Source organism: Nicotiana tabacum, chromosome 9, assembly GCF_000715075.1.
Source record: "Nicotiana tabacum cultivar K326 chromosome 9, ASM71507v2, whole genome shotgun sequence".
NCBI classification, from domain to species: domain Eukaryota; kingdom Viridiplantae; phylum Streptophyta; class Magnoliopsida; order Solanales; family Solanaceae; genus Nicotiana; species Nicotiana tabacum.
In genome coordinates, this window is record NC_134088.1 from 72,495,209 (window position 1) to 72,517,680 (window position 22,472).

The following is a 22,472-nucleotide window of genomic DNA, read 5'->3' on the forward strand; positions in this document are numbered from 1 at the left end:
TTGTAAGTCTTTTGGTGAGTACAAGTTTTATGATGCATTTCTTTTAATGGCCTTTTGTGATTGGAACTAGCTTATTGATTGTTAGCTGGTTGATTGTTAGTATACTTAAAAAAAAATTTTGGTGTTTATGCAGTCTTGAGGATGAATTGGTAGAGCTAGTATGGGAAAATGGTCAAATTGTGATGCAAAGTCAGTCCAGCAGAGCTAAGAAGAGCCCCACTTTTAATAATCTTCCATCAAGCTCCCTGAGAGTTAAAGACAAGTTCACAGGGAATTCCTCAACCACAAAGATCGGAAAATTTTGTTTAATGGACTCTATGTTGGATAATATGCCATTATTTGTGCCCAATGATGAAATGGATTTGACTGAAGAGGATGAAGTGGTGCCTTGGTTGAGTTATTCTGCAGATGATAGCCCGCAACAAAATTATCACTCTCCACTGTTACCTGAAAATTTGTGCCCAATGATGAAATGGATCACGAGTCTCAGATATTATTAGCAGTAATACTAGCTGCAATATGCCAGTTTCCGCTTTTGGATATTCAAATTCAAGTCAAGCTTCAGCTGGTGTTATCAAAAGCATGAAGATGCAAAAGCAAAACATACCTGGAAATAGCTCCAGTTTGTTGAACTTTGCGCATTTCTCAAGACCTATTACTGGGGGTTCAGCTGTTTCAGGCTCGTCTACCATAGGGGCAAGGGGAAATATAGAGAGAGAGAATGTGGGAAGTAGCAGAAATCGTGTTAGTGAGGTACCATTTGAATCATACTTCAGTTCAGAAAAGGAAAATGACGTCCATTCTCCACCTTATATGGCATCTTCCAAAGTCGAGTCAAAAGGATCTGTCTGCCTTCACGAGAGGTCATGTCCCATTCAACAGTCTGATAATTTATGCGGAGATGGTCCAAGTAATAATGACATGTCTCGTGATCAATTTACTGGTGCAAATGCAATCAAGGAATTTCCTGATGGTGAGAGAAATGTTGAACCTGTAGTTGTGTGTTCATCTGTATGCTCTGGCAGTAGCACAGAGAGAGCATCAAGTGATCATCCTCGTAGTTTGAAGAGGAAAAATCGTGACAATGAGGAGTCTTAATTCCAAAGTGAAGTAAGTTGATTTCTGAAAGCCATTATTTTCAGAACCTTTTTGTTGTCTGTTGCTTCTTTGTCAACATGACAAGAAAATAATATTTTTCTGATCATTCATGACAAGGAAACAATCTTTTGTTCAGGATGTTGAAGAAGAATCTGTTGGTATCAAAACCGCTGATCCTGCTCGAGGAGGTGCAGGTTCAAAGAGAAGCCGAGCTGCAGAAGTGCATAATCTATCTGAGCGGGTGAAATAACAATCTTAGAAATGATTACAACATAATCTAGTGCTACTTGCATCTTCCAATTCTAGATATTTTTGTTGTTGAGATAATTCAGATAATGCAGTCTAATTCATCTTCATTGCAAACAGAGGCGAAGGGATAGGATTAATGAGAAGATGCGTGCATTACAGGATCTCATACCAAACTGCAATAAGGTGAGTTATCTCTCTGATAAGTTGAGTGATCGGTAACAAGATTTCTCTGAACTGCCTATATGCATACTTTCTTTTCTGTAGTGTCTCTTTTTCAGTTGTATGTTTTAATGGTTTCCACCCTCGATTGCTAGGTGGATAAAGCCTCAATGCTCGATGATGCTATTGAATACTTGAAGACACTTCAAGTTCAAGTACAGGTTAGATGAAGTTTCTCTTGTGTTTATGCATTATTTTTTTCCTTTATCTAGTCTCTTGGATTTATCTGTCTTTCCATTTACTTACTTCTTCATCATGCTAGTGTGAGGGGGATGGTTTGGGGATTTTCTGCATTGAAAAGAAAATGCATCAATTTCTCTAGTACTATGTACATAGTCATAAATTTCAGCAACACACAGTTTTTGTTTTGGAAGAAATACAATATGGCAAAAGCTGTCTTCATGTTCAAATTCACCTTTTAAGACTTGCAATAGCGAATAAGCAGTATGATGTGTGACGATTATCGAGCTAATACAGTTCAACTCCCTTAACCTTATAGCTTGTGGTTTGGTTTGCCTTATTTGCATTCATTTTTATTTTGCCGACCCCAACTTGTTCGGGACAGAGGCATAGTACTAGTAGTAGTTGTTGTCGTTTTGTAATCTGCAAGTCTTGCAAGTAACCCTGCTTCACCTTGATGCTACTTTGGTTACACCTTTATAAATAGAAAACATGAGTGAATTTCTTTTTCTGTCTGTTATGTCGTGACTATAGTTGATTGCTGTCATGTTCTGATTTATTTCAGATAATGTCTATGGGAGCTGGGTTGTATGCGCCACCAATGATGTTTCCTGCAGGAATGCAACACATGTCTGCCGCCTATATGCCACAATTTTCTCCGATGGGTTTAGGGACGGGAATGGGTTTTGGGATGGGTACACTTGAGATGAATGGTGGATCCCCTGGCTGCTCTATTTATCCAATACCCACTATGCAAGGCGCACATCTTTGCTCCCCACCAGTTTCTGGCTCCGCTACTTTTCCAGGAGTTGCTGGATCTAACCTTCACTCTTTTAGGCATCCTGGTCAAGGACTTCCAGTGTCGGTACCACCTGCACCTTTGGTTCCTTTGGCAGAGCAACCATCAAAAATCCAGCGGTGGGTTTAAATGTCACAAGTGCAGGAGTTCATACAGACATATGGAGTACTTCAACTTTGGACCCCCAAAACCAAGGACGCACTAAGAACTCACATATAATGAATAATGCTTAACCGAGCTGCTAAATCAATCAAACTTCAAATCAGGTGTGTGTTTTCGTCAAGAACTCATTGTGTTCGATCTTTTATAGTCAATTAGAAAGTTCAATCTACATTGTATGCTGCTATAGTTTATGTATTGAGCTGGGAAACAGATCCCTTGTAAGCTTATTCAATAAGACAGTTTCCAAAAAAGATTCAGATCAGTATGTGTCGATTTGCATGTTTTTAACTACCATGCGATAAAACTCATCATGTGGTTTAGCGAAGCACACCTTAAGAACAATAAGAAACTAACTAAATAGTGTTGGTGTGTGAAACAGAAATTAAAACCCTTTAGATTTTCGGAGAAAAAACAGAGAAGAACTCTAGTGATGTAAAATTGTTTCCTTGAACATAAAAGTGAGTGACCACAAACTACAGTCTCCTCTAATGTAGGCATGATTTTGAATCTATGGACATGGACACATACGACTATCTAGATTGAGGTTTGTGTTTATAGACCGCTAGTGGATGTGTAGGATCCACTATCATTGGCGTAATGTTGAGCATAATTTTCTTGTACTTCTTTGTGTTCGAGTGAAAGTAAACTAACCGATGTTAGAATTAACTGAGGCAATATGTAATGCAACTTAAAGCTGTATTTTCTTTCGTATGTTTTTGCATGAGAAAGCTTGTTATCTAACATGAAAAAGAGAAGTATAAGGTGGACAATTATGCGTTGACTTGTATGGAGGTAAATAGACTGGTTTGAAGTTATTCGGAGCAAAATGTGGAAAGTTCTTTTTGATAATCATTGTGTAAAATGAACTAATAATTGCTAAAATGTAAAGGGGACCTTAAATGTTGCAGAACTTTTCTATGCACATCAGTCCTAGGCTTTACAACTTCTGATTTGAAAAAGAAATCAACTAGTCTGCTAATAACTTCATGACCTTGTTACCTTTGAAAAATATGATTGATTTTGATAGCTGAGATTATCATCTTCTTGTCTTTTTGTTGTCCTTCCCCCCTCTCACAAATCAATGATATGGAAGCTTGAAAGAGAGAGAAATGATGTACCAAAAAAAAATGCTATCATTGAGAAGTATCTCTGGGAGGAAAGTTTCCTTTAGTTTTGCACTATCAAACTCTAGATTGGCTAGCGATCTATGGTAAATTACCAAGCAATTTGATTCTTTTCTTTTTGAATCTTTGCAAACAAGAGAAGCTGAACTTTGTATTATGGCTACTCTTCATGTAATTCCAGCTGGAAAACCTCTAAGTACTGGATGTGAAATCCTTTTCAGTTCTTCAAACAGAATACCTCTTAAAAACTTGGATTGAAGTTCAAGTTATTTAAGCTGCTATAACATTTTTGTTACTTGATAAGGGACCATTAATTTTCATATAGCTTTCTTCTGAGGTGTTAGCTTGTTGAATCTTCCCAGTTAAGGAAAGTAGTTTGGAATGTAGTTGATGAACCTAGGCCAACGGCTGGAGAGTATCAGATTGACTGCAGTTTCCATTTGAGTTGATAAATTTTGAATTTCATCTGGTGTTCAATATGAGAATTTCTTTTCCTTGAGAATGTGGCATCATTTCCTTCCCCAGTGAAAGGCCAGTTTTCTAGGACCGTCTGAAGCTCCTTGTTTATCATCGGTCTACAGTAAATTCACCCTAGACATTATATTTGCTTGCAGTCATCCAGACCAAATGTTTTTAGCCTTGTGTATCTTTGCTTTTAATTCGTGGAAGACTAAATTTTTCCTCGTACACTTAAAGTTACATCAATTCTGGACGAGCTTAAAGGTTTTCCGTCCCTTAAATGTCAGGTACAAGCAACAAATGAGGGTCTTGGAAAATCAGCTTTGTTGCAGAAGAATGACCAGCTCTGTGGTTTTAATAACAGTGCAGCTAATAACTTGACCAACCAAACAGATGTGCTTTGAAATAAACGTGGTGGTTTTGTATGAGTAATGACCAGTCTCATTCCTGGTGATCTACCGACTCCAATGTGGTGAAAAATAACTTCATTAATGATGCTAAGACGTAAAAATGACGTTATATGTGCATGTATAACCAGGAGAATGACAGCAAGTGCTTCACTTAGCAATCCTATTGTTTATACAGGTTCCAATTAGTACCCGCAACTTAATGTTGATAGCAGATTCACTTTCATATTGCGGAAAAAGAAGGAAGCCCGTTTTTACTTCCAACCAAAGCGAATTTCTGACAATTCTTAATAGAAGGTAGTATTAAGAGTTCCATAAAAGCTAATTTCTGTAACCACAGTGGGGATGTAGCTCCACAGTACACTTAGCAATCCTATTGTTTATCCTTCAAATGTATATCCGAGATAGCGTGAGAGCTCCTGGCCTTTCAAGTGTATTAGACATATATAAACTAGTTTTTTTTAATGTAATAAAAGCTCGAGCAGGTTCCAATAAACTTCTGCTTACTTGTTTTGCTTTCATTTACTAATGTTTCAGTCTATCAGCTGATAAGTTATCCTTTTTACTGTTGTTTTTCCACTAAAGAGTTTTATGAAACCTTCTCCCATTTTTAGGGAAGTGCCTTTTGCTGCCTTATGGTTTACAAAGATGAAGAAAGCTTTTATAAAAAAGCAAGCTGATTAGTTTTGCCTATCTTTTACATTTCTTGTATTCTTCACTGTAAATATGATAATCTGAAAGTACTGGATATTGAATATGAGGTACAAGGTTTACTGGTCATAGTCACTAATATTTGGAGGAAAGTTTAGAGAAGCAATACTGTTTATGTGTCTTCATTGCCGAGACAACTGAACTTGTATTAAGGTGGAGACACGTGTCATCACTCCCTCTTCTATTTTCATATGATAGATCTTCTTTGCCTATGTTTTGTTTTCAAGAAAGTGCTCCCCAAAAAAAACAAAAACTCTCTCTAGAATGGATAACTTAATGGAGTGAAAAGCAATCGTTTTTCTTAATGCTTAATGAGGAAAGGGGAGACGTTAATCTAGCACCATCGTTGGGTTTAGAGATAAATCCAGAATTTAAGTAAATGGGTACAGAGTATCACCATATCCACTGAAATTTGTCAATAGATATTATTTGAAAGAATTGTTTAACTATATATGTAGAGTTTAAGTTACACTTTTTGGCTGCACTCACTATCCTCATGCTATACAGCAGATGGTTAGACTTACTGTGTGGCCTGTGATTATGGGGTGGCACACATTTTCTCATTCAACTATTACAGTACATACAGGTGGACTTTTAGCATCGTTTGGTTAAGATGGAAGGGATTGAGCATAAAGAAAAAAAAATAAGGTTTCATACTTTCACTTGAATTGCTTTTCTTTTTTCACTCACTTTCCTTTACTCATACATCAAACCAATATGTTGTATTTATCGGATCCAAAACAACATCAAAACATCAAGATGCCCACAAAACCATAAAACAATAATAATGACAAATAATAACAAAACTAATATTCATTAATGTGACAGTTCTTTATGTACATCACCAACCAATTAATTGAATAAGTTCTTCCACAATCACACAAATCGAATGCAGAGATCAAATATGAAGAAATCAAGAAAACCACCCTTTCTAGTTTGCAGGACTAATAAAAGCACAACTATGGTATACCTAGGATAATAACTAAAACTTGCAGCAAACAAAAGGGTAAAATGGAAATATAGCAGGACCCCTGATGACAAAAACAAGAATGAAAAATCACACAACAAATAAAGTTACTCACAAATTATTATCACTGTACTGTTTTTTCTTAGTTTCACTGCTGCTGATGTGTTTTATTTGGCTGTGACTTCATTTTTTGTTTCAGATTTGGAGCTTGGAGACTTCCCTATGATTGCTTTCTTAGCCTTCACAAGAGACTGCTTCATCTTGGAAATAAGGTTGTTTGATTGCTTTGTTTTGGCTGGAATTTCTTCTTTAAAAGCTTCTTCCAAAGTTTTCCTTTCTTCACCATCCTTAGCCGCATCTATTTTTACCTCTTGTTCCAACTTTGGTTCAACTTCTCCGGCAGTTTCTTCTTCTACTTTTGTTTCTGTCTCAGGCTTCTGAGGCTCTTCAACTGATTTTTCAGTAACAGTAGCAGTGGCCTCATCCACTTTCTTCTCAACTTCAGTAGCTTCAGTGACTTCTGTGGTAACATTATTCTCTTCCTCGTTGTTTCCATTCTCAGCAATTAGTTCAGTGCCTCTGGAAGCGATCTTAACTTCTGGGGCTTTTTCAGTAAGTTCTGATGTTTCAACTTCCTTCGCTTCAGTTACAACACTTTTCTTCTCATCTTCTTGATTAGCTTTCACATCTTTTATATCATTCTCTTCAACCTTTTCCACCTCCTCCTTCAGTGGTGCTTCAGTCTCTTCCTCTTTTGGTATTACAGCCTCTGTATCTTCAGACTTAGTCTCAGCAGGTTCTTGCTCAATCTTCTCGGTAACTTCTGGTTGTTCAGCCAGTTTGTCCTGTACATTAGCAACTGGTTCTAAACTTGTTTCCTTATTTTGGTCTGCTTCTGAAACTTCTTCTTCTTTTGCCACGGCTTTCACTGGTTCATTGGCCTGTAATTCTTCTACTTGTTCCTTCTTGTCCTCATCAGCCTCAACTGATTCTATCGTTGGCTTGTCCTGCAGCTCTTTCTCAGATTCTTTCTGTGGAATTTCAACCTTTTCAGATTCTAATTCACCTTTGACAACATCACCTGCTTCTTCTGGAACACTCTCAGCTTCCGGTTCAGGGGCGGACTCTTTGTTTAGTACTACAACATGCTTGTTAACTTCTTCAGTAGCAGTGGTTGCTGCTGGTTGTTGTTCGGCTTTAGGCGTCTCGGCATCATCGGTTTTCTTTACCTCTTCTGTTGTAGGCTTCTCATCCTCATCAGCTTTCTTTTTTATTTCTTCGATAACAGTTTGTGCTGGTTCTTCTGCTTTCGGTTTCTCTTCCTCATCACTCTTCTTTATCTCTTCATTGGCAGGAGATTCACTCTCTGTATGTATCTTTTCTACTGATTCAGACACCACTGGAATTGGACAGTCCTCTTTAGGTTTCACTTCATTATTCTTTTCCTCCATTGTCTTTACCTCTTCATGCACTTCCTTCTCAACTTGCTGTAGTAAGCATGATAGCAAGAATTAAAGTAGAACAGAAGTACCAACCAAGAAAAGTAGCAATCTTTTAAAAATTTGAATCAACAGACTACAAGAGAAAAAGAAGGTAAAAAGATGAGAAAGTTCAAGCACACAAGGCTTTCACTTTAAAAGTAGGGCAGCTTGTTCTTTTGTGCGTTAGTAGTGTGGAACAAGATTTGATCACACATAAAGCTATCGGAAAAGGAAAAGAGCAGTTTAAAGGGATAGGCTATTTCCTAGTAAGTCATAATTAAGATTGTCACTCACAGAAAGCACAGTAGGAAAAGATACTCCATCCTCTTATTTGAACTCCCATTTTATCAGTGTGCTCCTACGTCAAAAAAGAGAAAGCAAATCAAATCTACACCTCAACTATTCTAACTGGTACCTATTTTCTTTCGCCGGCACAAGTATCGAGTAACTAACTATACCCACCAAAATTTAGACAGATGGAGAAAAATTACCTAGCTTCGTCTATGTTTGCTAGGATGTAAACCCTGCTCTTCCCATAATTTTCACTCACTTCATTGCCGCTAGGCCAAATCCTTGGTGCCATCTCATCAAAACTATTTAGACATCATTTTTATTTAATTCTGTTACGATACAGATGGCAGTTTCATTATTTTCATTGAGGAATTCAATTTTCTGCTTTAGGATGGATTAAATTCACTTGCTAGGTATGCTTGGTATAAGTTTCTATCCTTACCAAGTAAGATTTCTCATTTTTCTTTGACACATCAGCTTCTGTTAATTAATATGTCACTGGTGAAAAAGTAAAAACAGTCCCCTCTCTGTTCCTTTCTTTCACTTCCTATGACTACCTTTTATGATGTCTACAGTTTGATTCTCTCTAATACAACCAAACACATAACAAACACAGAGGGCTAAAAAGGAAAAAGGGAATAACATCAGAAGTGTCACAAAGCTTTAATCAATGTATTTATCAAATAACATGACAGAGCAGAAAGAATATATTCATATGGAAAATTTAATAAAAGGAAGAGAGATTCACTGAATACCTCAGGATGATCTGATGACACAGTCTCAGTAGCCATGGATGAAGATGATTGATGAAGTAAGAGCTCAAAGGAAGAAGCAAGAAATGATACTTGTAAGGTGAGCTAAATAAACAGATTCAGAGAATTAAAGAAAAAGGAATGATATGGTTGGCAACAACTCAAAAAGGGTCTCAAAACAAGCTGGAGAAAGTAGAACAAAAATCAACCTTACAGCAACTCCATCTCACCTTTTCATACATACAGAAAATAAGAAAACAGGGTGGACTCATGTCCACTTGATGGATGATCTGTCAGCATTTGGTGGAATTACTAACTAATCCATCAAGATTCAATTTTTAAATAATACTTCTATATATGGCAAGAGATTTTAACACTTGGAAAGGCCATTAGGCAAATTAAATTTGAATATGAAAAAGAAGTTAGGGACTGTCAATGCCACTGGGACAAAAATGATTGATGGGGACCATTCCAGAGGTTTATAACGGCGTAATATCATTTTTGCAAACTGTTGTCTACTTTGTCTGGTTGTGGATAGTTTCCCTACTGAAACTTAAAGCATATATTTTCTGGGCCTAAGGTCGTTTTCAGTGCCATGCCATCTTCCATTAAAGAAGAAAAACAATTGCATTGGCGGTGACTATGTCTAGTTGCATTGGGTTCCCATATTTTATCTTTTTATTATTTATATGAATTTCTTCTCTTATGTACAGAATTAAAAGAGTAGAGATTCGTTAAATTAGCTGTTGTAATCAAGCGAGGTAGTCTCCCCGGAGGTAGGGGTGGCCGTTCGGGCAGTTCGGATTGGATATGAAAATATCGGTTTAGATTTTCGATTGGATCGGATTTTTTAAGTTCCGTTTCGGATTAATCGATTTGGGTATTTTGGATTTATTGTTTTGAACTTATAAGTTGAGATGTTTCTTCTTCTTACAAAAATGATTGTCCAATGAAGTACTTATGTTTAATTGCCGAAAACGTTCCTCATTCTCACAGTAATCATCCAAATAAAGTATTCAAGTAATGAAATCATTATCAACGAAATGTGGCAGAGACATTAATACGGACAATAAAAAGTAGCAATAGTAAAACCATGTCCAAATATAAAGTATTCTGATAGTAAATTAATAATTAATATTGAATATATGAGATAATATCTAATAAGTAGGGTATTGGACTTATTGCTATTGGCATATAGATGGTGGATTGGTATAAAGTATAAAAATTTCGAATTTTTAGATATCCAAAAATCCGAAGTACCAAATCCAATATCTAATCTGAAATCAAAAAAATTTAAAAATTAAATCCACCAATCCGTAATTCAAAAATCCAAACCAAAAATCTAAAAAATTTAGATTTCGAGTTTGACCAAACTATACCCACCCTGCCCAGAGGCTTAGCCTTGGTCCGGTAACGCATAAGGTATCATAGAGACCATTTGCTCAATTTTGTCTACCCCCGAATATGTCTTTTTAATTTATTATCTCTTGCTTTCCGCATCTCAAAGATTTGAGTAAGCTTTGGTATTTTCAGTCTCTTTACTCCTTTGTTAGTCTATTGCTTTCTCTCACATGAGTACGTGCAAATTTTGGATTGTAGCTCGCTAATAATATCTTATACATTACCTAAATATCATTCTTTTGTGCTCGAAAATATACAACGCTGATGTTGTAAAAGAATGCAAAAAAGAAGGATAACAATTATACAGTTCATATTGAGAAAATAAGGAAAATAATTCAAATGAAGCAATTAGAATTCCACCATGAAATCGAAATGTCACAACAAAGATTTTTTTTTTTCGAATAAAGAATACTGATATTAAAAGCTAAAGTATATTATTAGTACAAAGGAGAACCATTCGAGCCATAATAGAGTCTGAATGGTACATCTATATTGAGAACAGATACTAAAGTTCGGGGGAGACATAAGATGTATGTTGGCTTTCAGAAGGAGCTAAGAGCATGCCATACTTTGCAGGGAGTCTGCTACACCTTTTGTCTCGCGATAGACATGGTCAAGTGTCACGTTCCCCAGTTGGCAGAGTAAGGTCTTGTAATTAAAAAGAACGTGTGAGTATAACTCATCCCTATCATGTATCACCAAATAGAATTGGTGAATGTGATTGGGAGACGGGTGCCAAGTCACCTCTTTTAGGACTACTACGTATGAACATAAGATTTGCAAGATAATTTAGGATTATAATTTTCCATATACTTCAAAGGAAATATAAAATTACAAGAAGACAAGAAGTGGAAAATTTAATTCCAAGATTTGCAAAAGCCATAAAAAAAAAATGGAATCAATTACCTTACACTTTTTGCTCCTCCTCTTTCGTTTTTTCTCTTTCCTTCCTTATTTTCTTTTTATTCTTTTTTTTTTCTCCTTATTTCCTTTTCCTTTCTTTCTTTGTACAAAATTTCGTTACCTTGCATTTCTTTTCTTTTCTTCTCCTCCCATCAATACCATTTAATCAATAGATGAATCCCCTATTTTCTCTTCCTAATTTTATGTAAAATTCCAAAATCATCATCTTTCTCTCGTTTAAAAATCTCATGCCATTTTGAAATGTCCACCACTCATTTTCTATAAATTTAATAAAGAGACTACAATTTTTGTTAATTTTTTCACGGAAGTAACAGTATGTGTCATCAAAAGGATCAAGAACTCTAGTAATACTTCAATAAGAAAGTCTAAAACAAAAGCCAAGCACCTGTTTTTCCAAACTCATTTTTGTCAAACCGTGCTCTCTAAATTCCGTCTGCGAAAGCTCCAATACTTTTCCATGCTTACAGGCTAGGGAAGCTTCTTGTTCTCTAGAAATATGTTTGAGTTCCTCTCCTGTTCGCCATTAATGGATATAGAAAGAACTGTATTTCTATTAATATTGATCATCACGTTCTCTCCTCTTTTGTTGGACGATTGAACTTTAACTCCCAAACCATAGAACAATGGTTTCTCTTTCATGTTCAATATTCTGATCTTTTCTTTGTTGGATTGGATGTATGTGTTATCTTAGTTTGTACTGAGTTATATGAAGAGGACAATGGTGAAAGATTGATTGTGAAGAGAAAAAGTAGCGAAAGATTGATTGTACTTTAATTGCCATTGTTGTAACTTCCCACTATTTAACAGGTATTATTTCAGATTGCACTGTTTCTTTAATTTATTAATTACTGAAACGGTTCCACTCTTTTAGAAAGAGCACGATTTTTAAAAGCATAAATGGGAAAAAATAAAGGGAAAAAGCAATGATAGGTTACGTATTGTTTTATGTTTTGATGATCTAACAAACTTAATGATTAGAACCAGATGGGGAACCTGCTACACATCCTTAAAGTGCTCAAAAACAACAAGTATCAAGTCAGACACAAGTTCCAACAATCAGAGTCAAAGAGACGATAGGAGGAACAGATGGACATCAGTTCCCTTGCTGACTGTACCAGTCAACTGCTCGCAACTGTTCCTCTGCACACACGCAACATTATGACTAGTGCAACAGCCACCTTCTAGGACATGCCTTGTACCGGATATTGCTTGCATCATCCAAGTGACATCACTTGTGCAATATTAACATGAAGCAAAGGAAAAACAATACACTTGCACATTTCAGAATTAATCAAGTTTCCTCTCAAGTGTATTGCTGACTTGCAAGTGATTTCCAGGCTTCAAGAACAAGAACAACATAACGAAGGACCGGTTTCCAACATTGTATTATTATGTATGCTTAGTTGTGTTGTACCTTTGTTAGTGTGATTTACTTGTAAATCCTACTTAGCTTAGCTAGAAGCATTGTGTAGGAAACCAATTGTAAAACTATAAAGTTTGTGTTTGTGTGTTGGCCAGAGTTAGTCGAGTTGTAAACTTTGTAATAGAGTTATTGCAAAGAGGCTTGTAATAGAGTTATTACAAGTGAGTGAGGGATTAAGAGTTTAATTCCTAGGTTACAATAGGTTGTAATATAAAAGTTGCTCTGTTAAGGAAGTTAAAATCCTACGAGTGTAGGTCATGGCTTTTAATCCCGTGAGCTGGGAGTTTTTCGCGTACAACTCTGTTGTGTCATTTACTTATCACTTTGTGTGTATTCTGTGAGAACTGATAGAGAATCCGGTTCTTTATATAGTTTGGTAGACCCTAAGATTCTATCAATTGGTATCAGAGCAGGTTCTTTCTATTAGGCTAACACCTAGAAAGGATCCTCATGGCTGCTCCGCCAAACTTTGAAGAAGTTCAATCTACCTACAGACCACCATAATTCAATGGCCAATACTACGGATGGTAGAAGACAAGGATGCATGAATTTATCATGGATGAAGATTCAGAGCTCTGAGATATTATATGCGATGGACCCTTCATCCCTATGAAAACCACTGGCGAACCAGCAGTGACAGTTCCCAAGACAAGGAAGGAACATAACGATGCTGACCACAAGGCTATAGAGAAGAACTTTTAAGCAAAAAATATTCTCGTCTGCGGTATTGGACCAGACGAATATAACAGGATTTCTGCCTGCCAATCTGCCAAGGAGATCTAGGAAGCCCTCCAAACAACACACGAAGGGACAACTCAAGTTAAGCAGTCAAAGATTGATATGCTCACCATTGAGTATGAACTCCTCAGAATGAAGGATGAAGAGTCCATTCAGGACATGCATACTCGATTCACCTTGATTATCAATAAGCTCCACTCTCTCGGAGAGATCATTCCTAGGAATAAACTTGTCAGGAAAATGCTCAGTGTATTACCTGGTTCCTGGGAAAGCAAAGTGAATGCTATCACATAGACAAAGGATCTACAAAAGCTGACCATTGATGAACTCATTGGCAATCTGAAAACTTATGAAATAATGAAAAAGAAGGATCATGAAAGAAGAAAGCCCAATAAGGAGAAGAAACGGGTCCTCAAGAAAGACAACAATAACTCAAGTGGTGAGGATGCTGATATGGCTTACTTGGCAAAGCATTTTCAGAAAATGGTTCGCAGGAATGGAGGTATTCCAAAAAGGGGCAGCTCCAGCGAGCCAAAAGGGTATGACTTATGTCATAAATGTGGAAAGTCAGGACATTTCATCAAGGACTATCCTCTTCTCAAGCAAGATCAGTACAAGCATAATACAGACAAAGCAGCCAAGAGGAACCCGATTCCTGACAAAAGATTCAAGAGAAAAGAAGTCTCTGACAATGTTGTGAAACAAGATCTTGTTGCACGGGGAGATTCTTCCAGCGAATATGGAGAAGATGATGCATAAGGTGATACCTCCATGATGGCAGTTGAAAGTGAAACAGTTGATTATGACTCTATCTTTGCCCTGATGGCAAAATCTGACGATGATGAAGATAATGATGATGATGAGGTAAACTTTCTAGACGTTCAAAGAAATCTGAAGTCTTACTCTAAGAAAAAGCTTATATCTTTGGAAAATATTTTAATTGATGCTTATCACAATCTTACAAATGATAAAAATACTTTAACTATTGATCTAGGAGAGGTAGATAATGAGAGAGTTGATCTGGTAATCGTAGTGGCTGACCTAAAAGAAACCATCGAGGATTTAATAAAAGAAAAGAATGTTCTAATTAAAAAGATTGAAGACGTAGAAAATGAGAGAGGTGACTTGTTGATAGTAGTCATGGACCTAAAAGAAACAATATAGGAATTAATAGGAGGAAACAATTCTGGGATTATCCAAAAAGGAAAGGACGTTGCAAGTGAGGCACACATTAGCTTGAAAATGAACTCAAATTTGTGAAATCTAGTATGTGTGCTGAACTTGAAAGAAACAGACAAATTCAAGAAGATCTAGGCAGAGTTAAAACTGACCTAGAAAAATCTCTAAAGTGGACCTGGTCCTCTGATACAATTATTTTCATATATGCAAGCAAGGGTGGGAACAGGTAGGGAGTCAGATTCCAAAAGGAAAAGATTCTCTACAATCGACATAACAAGTATGTTACTGTCTCTGACAATTGGTTCTGCACTCACTGTGGCAACACTGGTCACTTTAAAGAAAACTGTAAGGCTAGATTTCAGTCCTAACAGAAAAATAAGGTGTTTGTTAAAAAGGTAACTACTGCTAAGGAACCTGGTCCCTCTGTTAAAAATTGTGTATTGCCTGCTTAGACAAAAAGAAGTTTAATTAACCCTTTTCCTCACTACAAGGGACCCAAACTTGTTTGGGTTCCTAAGTATAATCCTTGATTCTCTTGTGCAGGAAACAGTAAAAGGAAGCAGCCAAAATGGTACATGGACAGTGGCCGTTCCAAGCACATGACTGGAAGCATTGATGTTTTGTTTTCACTCAAAGCCCTGCAAAGAAGGAGTGTGTCCTTTGGAAATGGCAAAAAGGGATATATTCTTGGAGTAGGAATAATTGGGAAGTCACTCACTCACTCAATTGAAAATGTGTATTATGTGAACGACTTGAAATATAGACTACTAAGTGTTTTCGAAATTTGCGACAAAGGAAACAAAGTGGATTTTTTGTCAAAAATCTGCACGGTCACAAATCTTGTGACTGGTGAAGTAGTCCTGATGGAAAAAAGATACAAAAACATTTATGTTGCTGATTTTGAGTTCTTGCAAAATGTGGATCTTACTTGTCTGAGTGTTGTTGATGACGATGCTGAACTATGACACAGAAGATTGGGTCATGAAAGTTTTCGTTGCTAAACAAATTGGTCAAGAAGGACCTGGTTCGTGACCTGCCTAAGTCAAGCGTCAAAGATCACAAGGTGTGTGATGTATGTGTTAAAGGAAAGCAAGTCAGGTCCTTCTTCAAGTCCAAAAAGGAAGTTAGCACCTCAAGGCCACTTGATCTACTCCATATGTATCTGTGTGGACCTATAAGGGTGCCAAGTAGAGGAGGAAAGAAGTACATTTTTGTTATAATGGACGACTATTCTAGATTCACCTGGACCTTGTTCCTCAGAACCAAGGATGAAACTTTTCTAGTGTTTGTTGATTTTGTGAAGAATATCCAAGTGAAGATGAGCCATAATGTTGTGTCTATAAGATCTGATCAAGGCACAGAGTTCAATAATGCAAACTTCGATGAATTCTGTGCTGAAAATGGCATAAGGCGTAATGTTTCAACTCCAAGAACACCTCAACAAAATGGTGTTGTGGAGAGTAAAAATAGGACTCTTGAAGACATGGCAAGGACAATATTGATTGACAGTGGCATTGCAAAACGTTTCTGGGCAGAAGCAGTTAACACTGCATGCTACTTGGTGAACATGTGCATGATCAGGTCCCTCATGAACAAAACCTCGTATGAACTGCTGAACGGGAGGAAACCCAAGCTAACACATTTAAGGACATTTGGCTACAAATGTTTTGTCCTCAACAATGGTAAGGAAGCATTGGAAATTTTGATACCAAAAGTGTTGAAGGAATCTTTCTTGGCTATTCATCACAAAGCAAAGACTACAAAGTCTACAACAAAAGAACTCAATGTATTGAGGAAAGCATACATGTGATCTTTGATGAATCACACCACCTATGTGGGAAAGATTCACATGATAAGATTGATCAAGAAAGATAACAGTCAAGGGTTCCTGGTGAAGTCATTGATATGGCAAATGCAAAGGCTGACATGATGAGTCATGTCATGGAATCAAATAAAGATGGTGCAGCTGTATCTCCAACTGATGTAGAGGAACCTGGTGTCACGCCCCAAACTCGGGGAGCGCGATCAGCGCTCAACCGAGTGAACTCGGCCGAGCAAGCTTATTAGATTTCCTTCTACCCAAACTCATCCATGAATATAGAGGAGATGCACTCCATTAATCAAACACTGAAAATATTTTATTAACAACTCCCATTTCATCCCATTAGCAACTTCATTCATAATTTCCAAAGTATTACAAGTTTATAGACATAATGAAAAACATGTTTGCCAAATAGCAACATTTCCAGTTCAATTCCCAACATCATATACCACCCACAACCTGTCTACGGAGCCTATAAATATGATAGAAGAATAGTATGGAAGTGCCAGCAATAAGGCCCCGGCCATACCTCAACCACAAAGTACATGAGAAATAAAAGATACATGTCTCCAAAATGAAGTGGGCCACACCAAGTCAACTGAAGAGAGTGTACTACTATCACTTATCAATGTCGCCTACTGTAGAACCACCTGCATCCATTAAAGATGCAGCGCCCCCGGCAAAAGGGACATTAGTACCGTCAAAAAGCCCTAGTATGTATAGCTAAAAGTCCTCTTTCAAAATAGAATGCCCATATAAGAAAAGGCAACACATAGACACAGCAAGTTACAACCAACAATATCCAAATGTCCAATTAAAACATAATAAGTTTCAAAATACGAACTTCATCTACAATATTGGTTGGGAGATCATTAGCACCGATATATCACTGTTCACAATATCACCTTTTACAATACCAGTGTTCACAATACCAATGTTCACAATACCAATGTTCACAATACCAATGTTCACAATACCGATGTTCACAATACCGATGTTCACAATACCAATATTCACAATACCAATGTTCACAATACCAATGTTCATAATACCGATATTCACAATACCAATACCACCGTACCTTTAGCACGGAGTCCTATCACGACCCGATCGGCTTGGCCATCTCATTAGAGACATCAACTACAATTACAATCAATATCAATACCATCATAATTTTAGCACGGAGTCCGATCACGACCCGATCGGCTAGGCTGTCTTATTTGAAGACATCAACCAAAATCTCAATTTCAATTACAATTTCCAGCACAATCACTACCATGTGTACGACATAGTGTCCGATCACGACCCGATTGGCTAGGCTCTGTTTATTACGACCCAAAATCTAACTAGTGATGGCACCTAACCCAACTCGCTAGGTAAGCTAACTTTCAACAATCTAATTCCAATAACAATTATTAAAGAAATTTAAGTAAATAATTATCTTAACCTTATACATTCCCCAAGAACTGGTAGTACAAATCATGAGCTTCTAAGAATAGAGTATACAAAGCAAAAATAAAATAAATACATAGTCTGTTTGAATAGTACATACACAAAGCTTTTATAAATTTAAGGCTACCATGAACAAGAGGCAGCTACAACAGGAACACATGTACATCTTCAAATCCCGCAACCATCGAGCACAACAACAACATCAGTCAACATCTGCACGCAATGTGCAGAAGTGTAGTATCAGTACAATCGACCCCATGTACTGAGTAAGTAACAAACCTAGCCTTAGGTTGAAAGTAGTGACGAGCTTCTACCAAGGCCGGGTCCAAATCCACAATAGTTAATAAAGACATAAAGAAAATAATACCAGAAGTAACTCAGAGATAAAATGCCCAGTCACATCATGATTTCAGCAATAATAGTTCTTCATTTCAAGTACATCAGTGAAAACCCAAAGCTTTTGCCAAAGTTACCAAAAATGTGAATAAGTTTGAGAACAGTAATTTTTCCAAAATACTTTCAATAATAAATAAAATATCTCATTTTCTTTTCAGATAACCATTGTAAAACAAATGCATCACTATGTCCATCTGTCAATATGTGTGAGAAATCATGAATAATGTGATACCGTACAGCATGAGGAAAATACATCTCTATGCATATATGTCATGTGTGCATGTCAATGCAATGTATCTCAGAGATTGTACTCATGTACTCACACTCTCAGAGTACTCAATCTCACTGTCTCGCATTCTCTCTCACTGTGCTCAGCACAATCAATCACTCAGCGCTAAACAATACCTGCTGCGGCGTGCAGCCCGATCCCTATTTATAGTCGAATGCGCTCACTGGGGGTGTACTGGGGGTGTACAGACTCATGAGGGGCTCCTACAGCCCAAGCGCTATAAGCACGGACAACTCACGTGCTGCACGGACAACTCACGTGCTGCACGGACAACTCACGTGCTGCACGGACAACTCACGTGCCATAATATAAGCCAATAAGGCCTGCTGCAGGCGGGAAGCCCCGATCCATATAATAGTAATAATATATATAAAGCCAACATGGCCTGTTGCGGGGTGCAACCCGATCCCAAAAATATCCTCACAATCAGGCCCTCGGCCTCCCTCAGTCATCAATCTCTCCAGTCTCTCTCTCATGGGCTCACAATGTCATGAGAATATCCCAAAAATGATGATATGATGTATCAATAAATAACAATAAAGATTGAGATATGATATGCAATGGAATGAATATGACTGAGTATGAATTTTCAACATAACCAATAATTCACAGCAATATGATCTCTGTGGGTCCCAATAATACTGGCACATAACCTCAACATAATTTTTAATATGCTTTTCAGCTCAATTTCTTTAACTCATAAAACCGCATGGAAAATGCCAAGATTATTTAACTATAAAATTTCACAGAAATAATTATGTCACTATTTCTATAGTGCACGCCCACACGCCCGTCACCTAGCATGTGCGTCACCTCCCAACAATTCACGAAATACATATATTCAGGGTTCATACCCTCAACTCCAAGATTAGAAGAGTTACTTACCTCGAACAAGCCAAATCCAATGTCGAGCAAGCTAAGCAATGCTTCAGAAATTCCATTCTGCGCGTATCAACTTCCAAACGGCTCGAATCTAGTCACAATTAATGTGATTCAGCCCACAAAAATTATAGGAATTAATTCCATATCAAAATACTAATATTTTCCAAAAATCCGAAATTACACTCAAAAATCGCCCGTGGGGCTCACGTCTTGGAACCCGACAAAAGTTATAAAATATTAACGCCCATCCAACCACGAGTCCAACCATATAAATTTCACCAAATTCCGACATCAACTCGACCCTCAAATCTTCAATTGAAATCTTTGAAGATTTCTACCATTTTCAACCCAATCTTTACCCATTTGAACTCAACACTCTTTCCATAAACCTTATTGAAGCGTTAGAAACTAGACTCGAAGATCTTTCATTTGATAGGTAATACACCATATAACATTTCGTATGATGAGAGTTATACTCATTTGAAGTTAGGTCTTGTGCGAACTCACTTGAAACTTTAGTCTTATGAAATTTCCAACTTCTACATTCGATGCCGAAACCTATCGAATCAAGTCTGATTGACCTCAAATTTTGGACAAAAGTCATAAATGACATATTGAAGCTATACCAATTTCCATAATCGAATTCCGACCTCGATATCAAAAAGTCAACCCCCCGGTCAAACTTCCCAAAAATTTAACTTTCGGCATTTCAAGCCTAATTCCACTACAGACCTCCAAATAATTTTTCGGACACGCTCCTAAATCCAAAATCACCATACGGAGCTATTGGAATTATCAGAATTAAATTTCGAGGTTGTTTACATATAAGTGAATATCCGGTCAACTTTTCTAACTTAAATTTTTAATTATGAGACTAAGTGTCTCATTTCACTCCGAAATACTTCCGGACCCGAACCAACAAACTCAATAAGTCATAAATCAACTGCGAGGCATAAATTGAGTAGTAAATGAGGGAACAGGGTTGTGATACTCAAAATGACTTGTCGGGTCGTTATAGTGTTATTCGAGACATCAACCCTTTTATATCAATCAATCCCATCCCAATTAAGAGGAATAATTTTATCACATCAATATCATCCCAAATAAGGGAAATAATTCACAAAAATAATATAGGTGCAAATGTATGTACCTCATCATCTTTCACATTGTATAAATCTCCACTAGTATTTTCAACCAATAACAACAACAATATTTTCTTGGCTCTTTTGGTCATTCACAAAATTTTTTATTCAAGGCACAATGGCCATATTTGATATTCCACACTTTCATTTCTTCCCTCTCATGTATCATCATAATATATATATATATATATATATATATATATATATATATATATATATATATATATATATATATATATATATATATATATATATATATATATATATATATATATATATATATATATATTCCGTAAATCACTACTTTAAGTTCATTAGAAATGAACAATTTAAGCATAATAGATCTCTTTCCGAGAAATGGAGTAAAATAATTGGCAATTGATGAACACGTTAAAATCATCAACAAGTAACACACCATTTATTATTGAAATACTTTTCCCCAAAAAGGGCAATACACAATTTTCACTCACGAATATGTAAGAATGCAAAACACATTAAAAATACTCACAAACATAGAATTTGTTAGAACAACCACATATTGGCACGACTTGAGTTCATATGCTTTTAGGCAATTCTACTATAGAAGTCAATTTTTGGAATAGTTGAATCAAAGCTCATTTCATAACCTTTCTCACATCATTTCATTTTATTGGAACCATTGGCCACAAGTATAACTTTTACTCTTGGCACGTTGGCCACACTTTATATCCCCAATTCACTTATTTCACTTCCAACCATCTTTATAGATTATCAACAATAAGAAATTTTCAATCAAGACTTTAGGTACACATATGAGCAATTAAGAGTCTTAAGCATATGGGGATTTTCTCACAGAGTTTGGCATCATAACCTTCATTTGAAACATGACTCAAAGACATAGCATTTTAATGCACATATCATTCTTGAACACATTCCCAAAAGATAACATAATGTTATAGGAACATTCATAACACGTTTTGAATACATAATTCTCGACATTTTGCTTTTTTCGGAACAATTAAATTTATTGGGAACATCTCGGAACATAGAATAAGGAACTTGATACAACCATACTTGAATCTTACAGGAAAATCATGTAATTCAATTCTAAGAGAGTAGTTTAGCCAACATACCTCAAATTCGTCCCTTAATGATACTATAATGATCCACTACACTAAGCCACTTCAATCTACAATAACAACATCCAATGAGACCAATATTAGTAACAAATTCCATAATTTAGGTCATTTAGGCATTTTATCAAACACCTTGTAGGCATGAATCTCTACACCTCTTACGCATAGAATTAGTCCATCAAACTACTACCATTTACCAACAATTTATCCCACCATCATTCTTAAACAATTCATTACTTCCAACATCACATACATGACCATCCATGCACACCCTACCAACAAAATTCCATCAAATAATAACCTTTCAATCTCTACAATGGTTATGTATTTAAATTGGAAACTTATGGCTTCTAATCACCATACCATGAGTTCCTATACTTAATCCATACTCATATTCCCATAATATATCCATACATATAAGTCTAAGGGTGTAGGATTACCTTTTGGAAGAAATCTTGCAAAACCCTCCTTTGAGTTCTTGAAGAAATTTTTTGAAGATCTATGTATTTTGTGTGTAGATCTCATCAATAATAGTTTAGAAATGATGAAATTTCATACCAAGATAATGGGTATTGCTTACCTTGAAGATGGGAGGAGTTGGTGGTCTTGAGAGAGTGGAGAAGAGCTCCAAAATCCGTCCAAAACAATATGGGGAAAATAAGCCCCGAATTGGCTTAAAAAGAGCTGGAGATGACCCGCGTCCGGTCTGGCGAAGTGACCCTCACTTCGCTGTCCACTGCATGCAAGAGAAGAGAGGATCCGCGTCTGGTTTGGCGAAGTGACCCTCACTTCGCTGTCCGCCAAAATAAC

At 36.7% G+C, this 22,472-nt stretch overlaps 1 protein-coding gene and 1 pseudogene across 2 annotated transcripts; one reads left to right on the top strand and one right to left on the bottom strand.

The window, feature by feature from the left end:
* Window positions 1–376: 376 nt before the first annotated feature.
* LOC107807596 (transcription factor PHYTOCHROME INTERACTING FACTOR-LIKE 15-like) lies at window positions 377–4,858 on the top strand (annotated as a pseudogene).
* A 1,341-nt stretch (window positions 4,859–6,199) lies between these two features.
* Window positions 6,200–9,282, bottom strand: LOC107807598 (uncharacterized). 2 transcript variants are annotated; one of them, XM_075221737.1, is made up of 3 exons: window positions 8,903–9,278; window positions 8,151–8,214; window positions 6,200–7,862 (listed from the first exon to the last, which is right to left on the bottom strand). In XM_075221737.1, the coding sequence occupies exon 3, from the start codon at window positions 7,824–7,826 to the stop codon at window positions 6,543–6,545; it is 1,284 nt and encodes a 427-aa protein (XP_075077838.1). In that variant the 5' UTR covers window positions 7,827–7,862; window positions 8,151–8,214; window positions 8,903–9,278; the 3' UTR covers window positions 6,200–6,542. The 2 variants fall into 2 exon arrangements, with proteins under 2 accessions (XP_075077838.1, XP_016487490.1); XM_016632004.2 differs by lacking the exon at window positions 8,151–8,214 and having other exon boundaries at window positions 8,903–9,282.
* Window positions 9,283–22,472: the final 13,190 nt, after the last annotated feature.

Coding starts and splice junctions, on each gene's coding strand:
- LOC107807598 (XM_016632004.2), bottom strand. CDS start 8,938: ATGGCTACTGAGACTGTGTCATCAGATCATCCTGAG. Junction 7,863..8,902: donor TGTCATCAGATCATCCTGAG/GTATTCAGTGAA, acceptor TGCTTACTACAG/CAAGTTGAGAAGGAAGTGCA.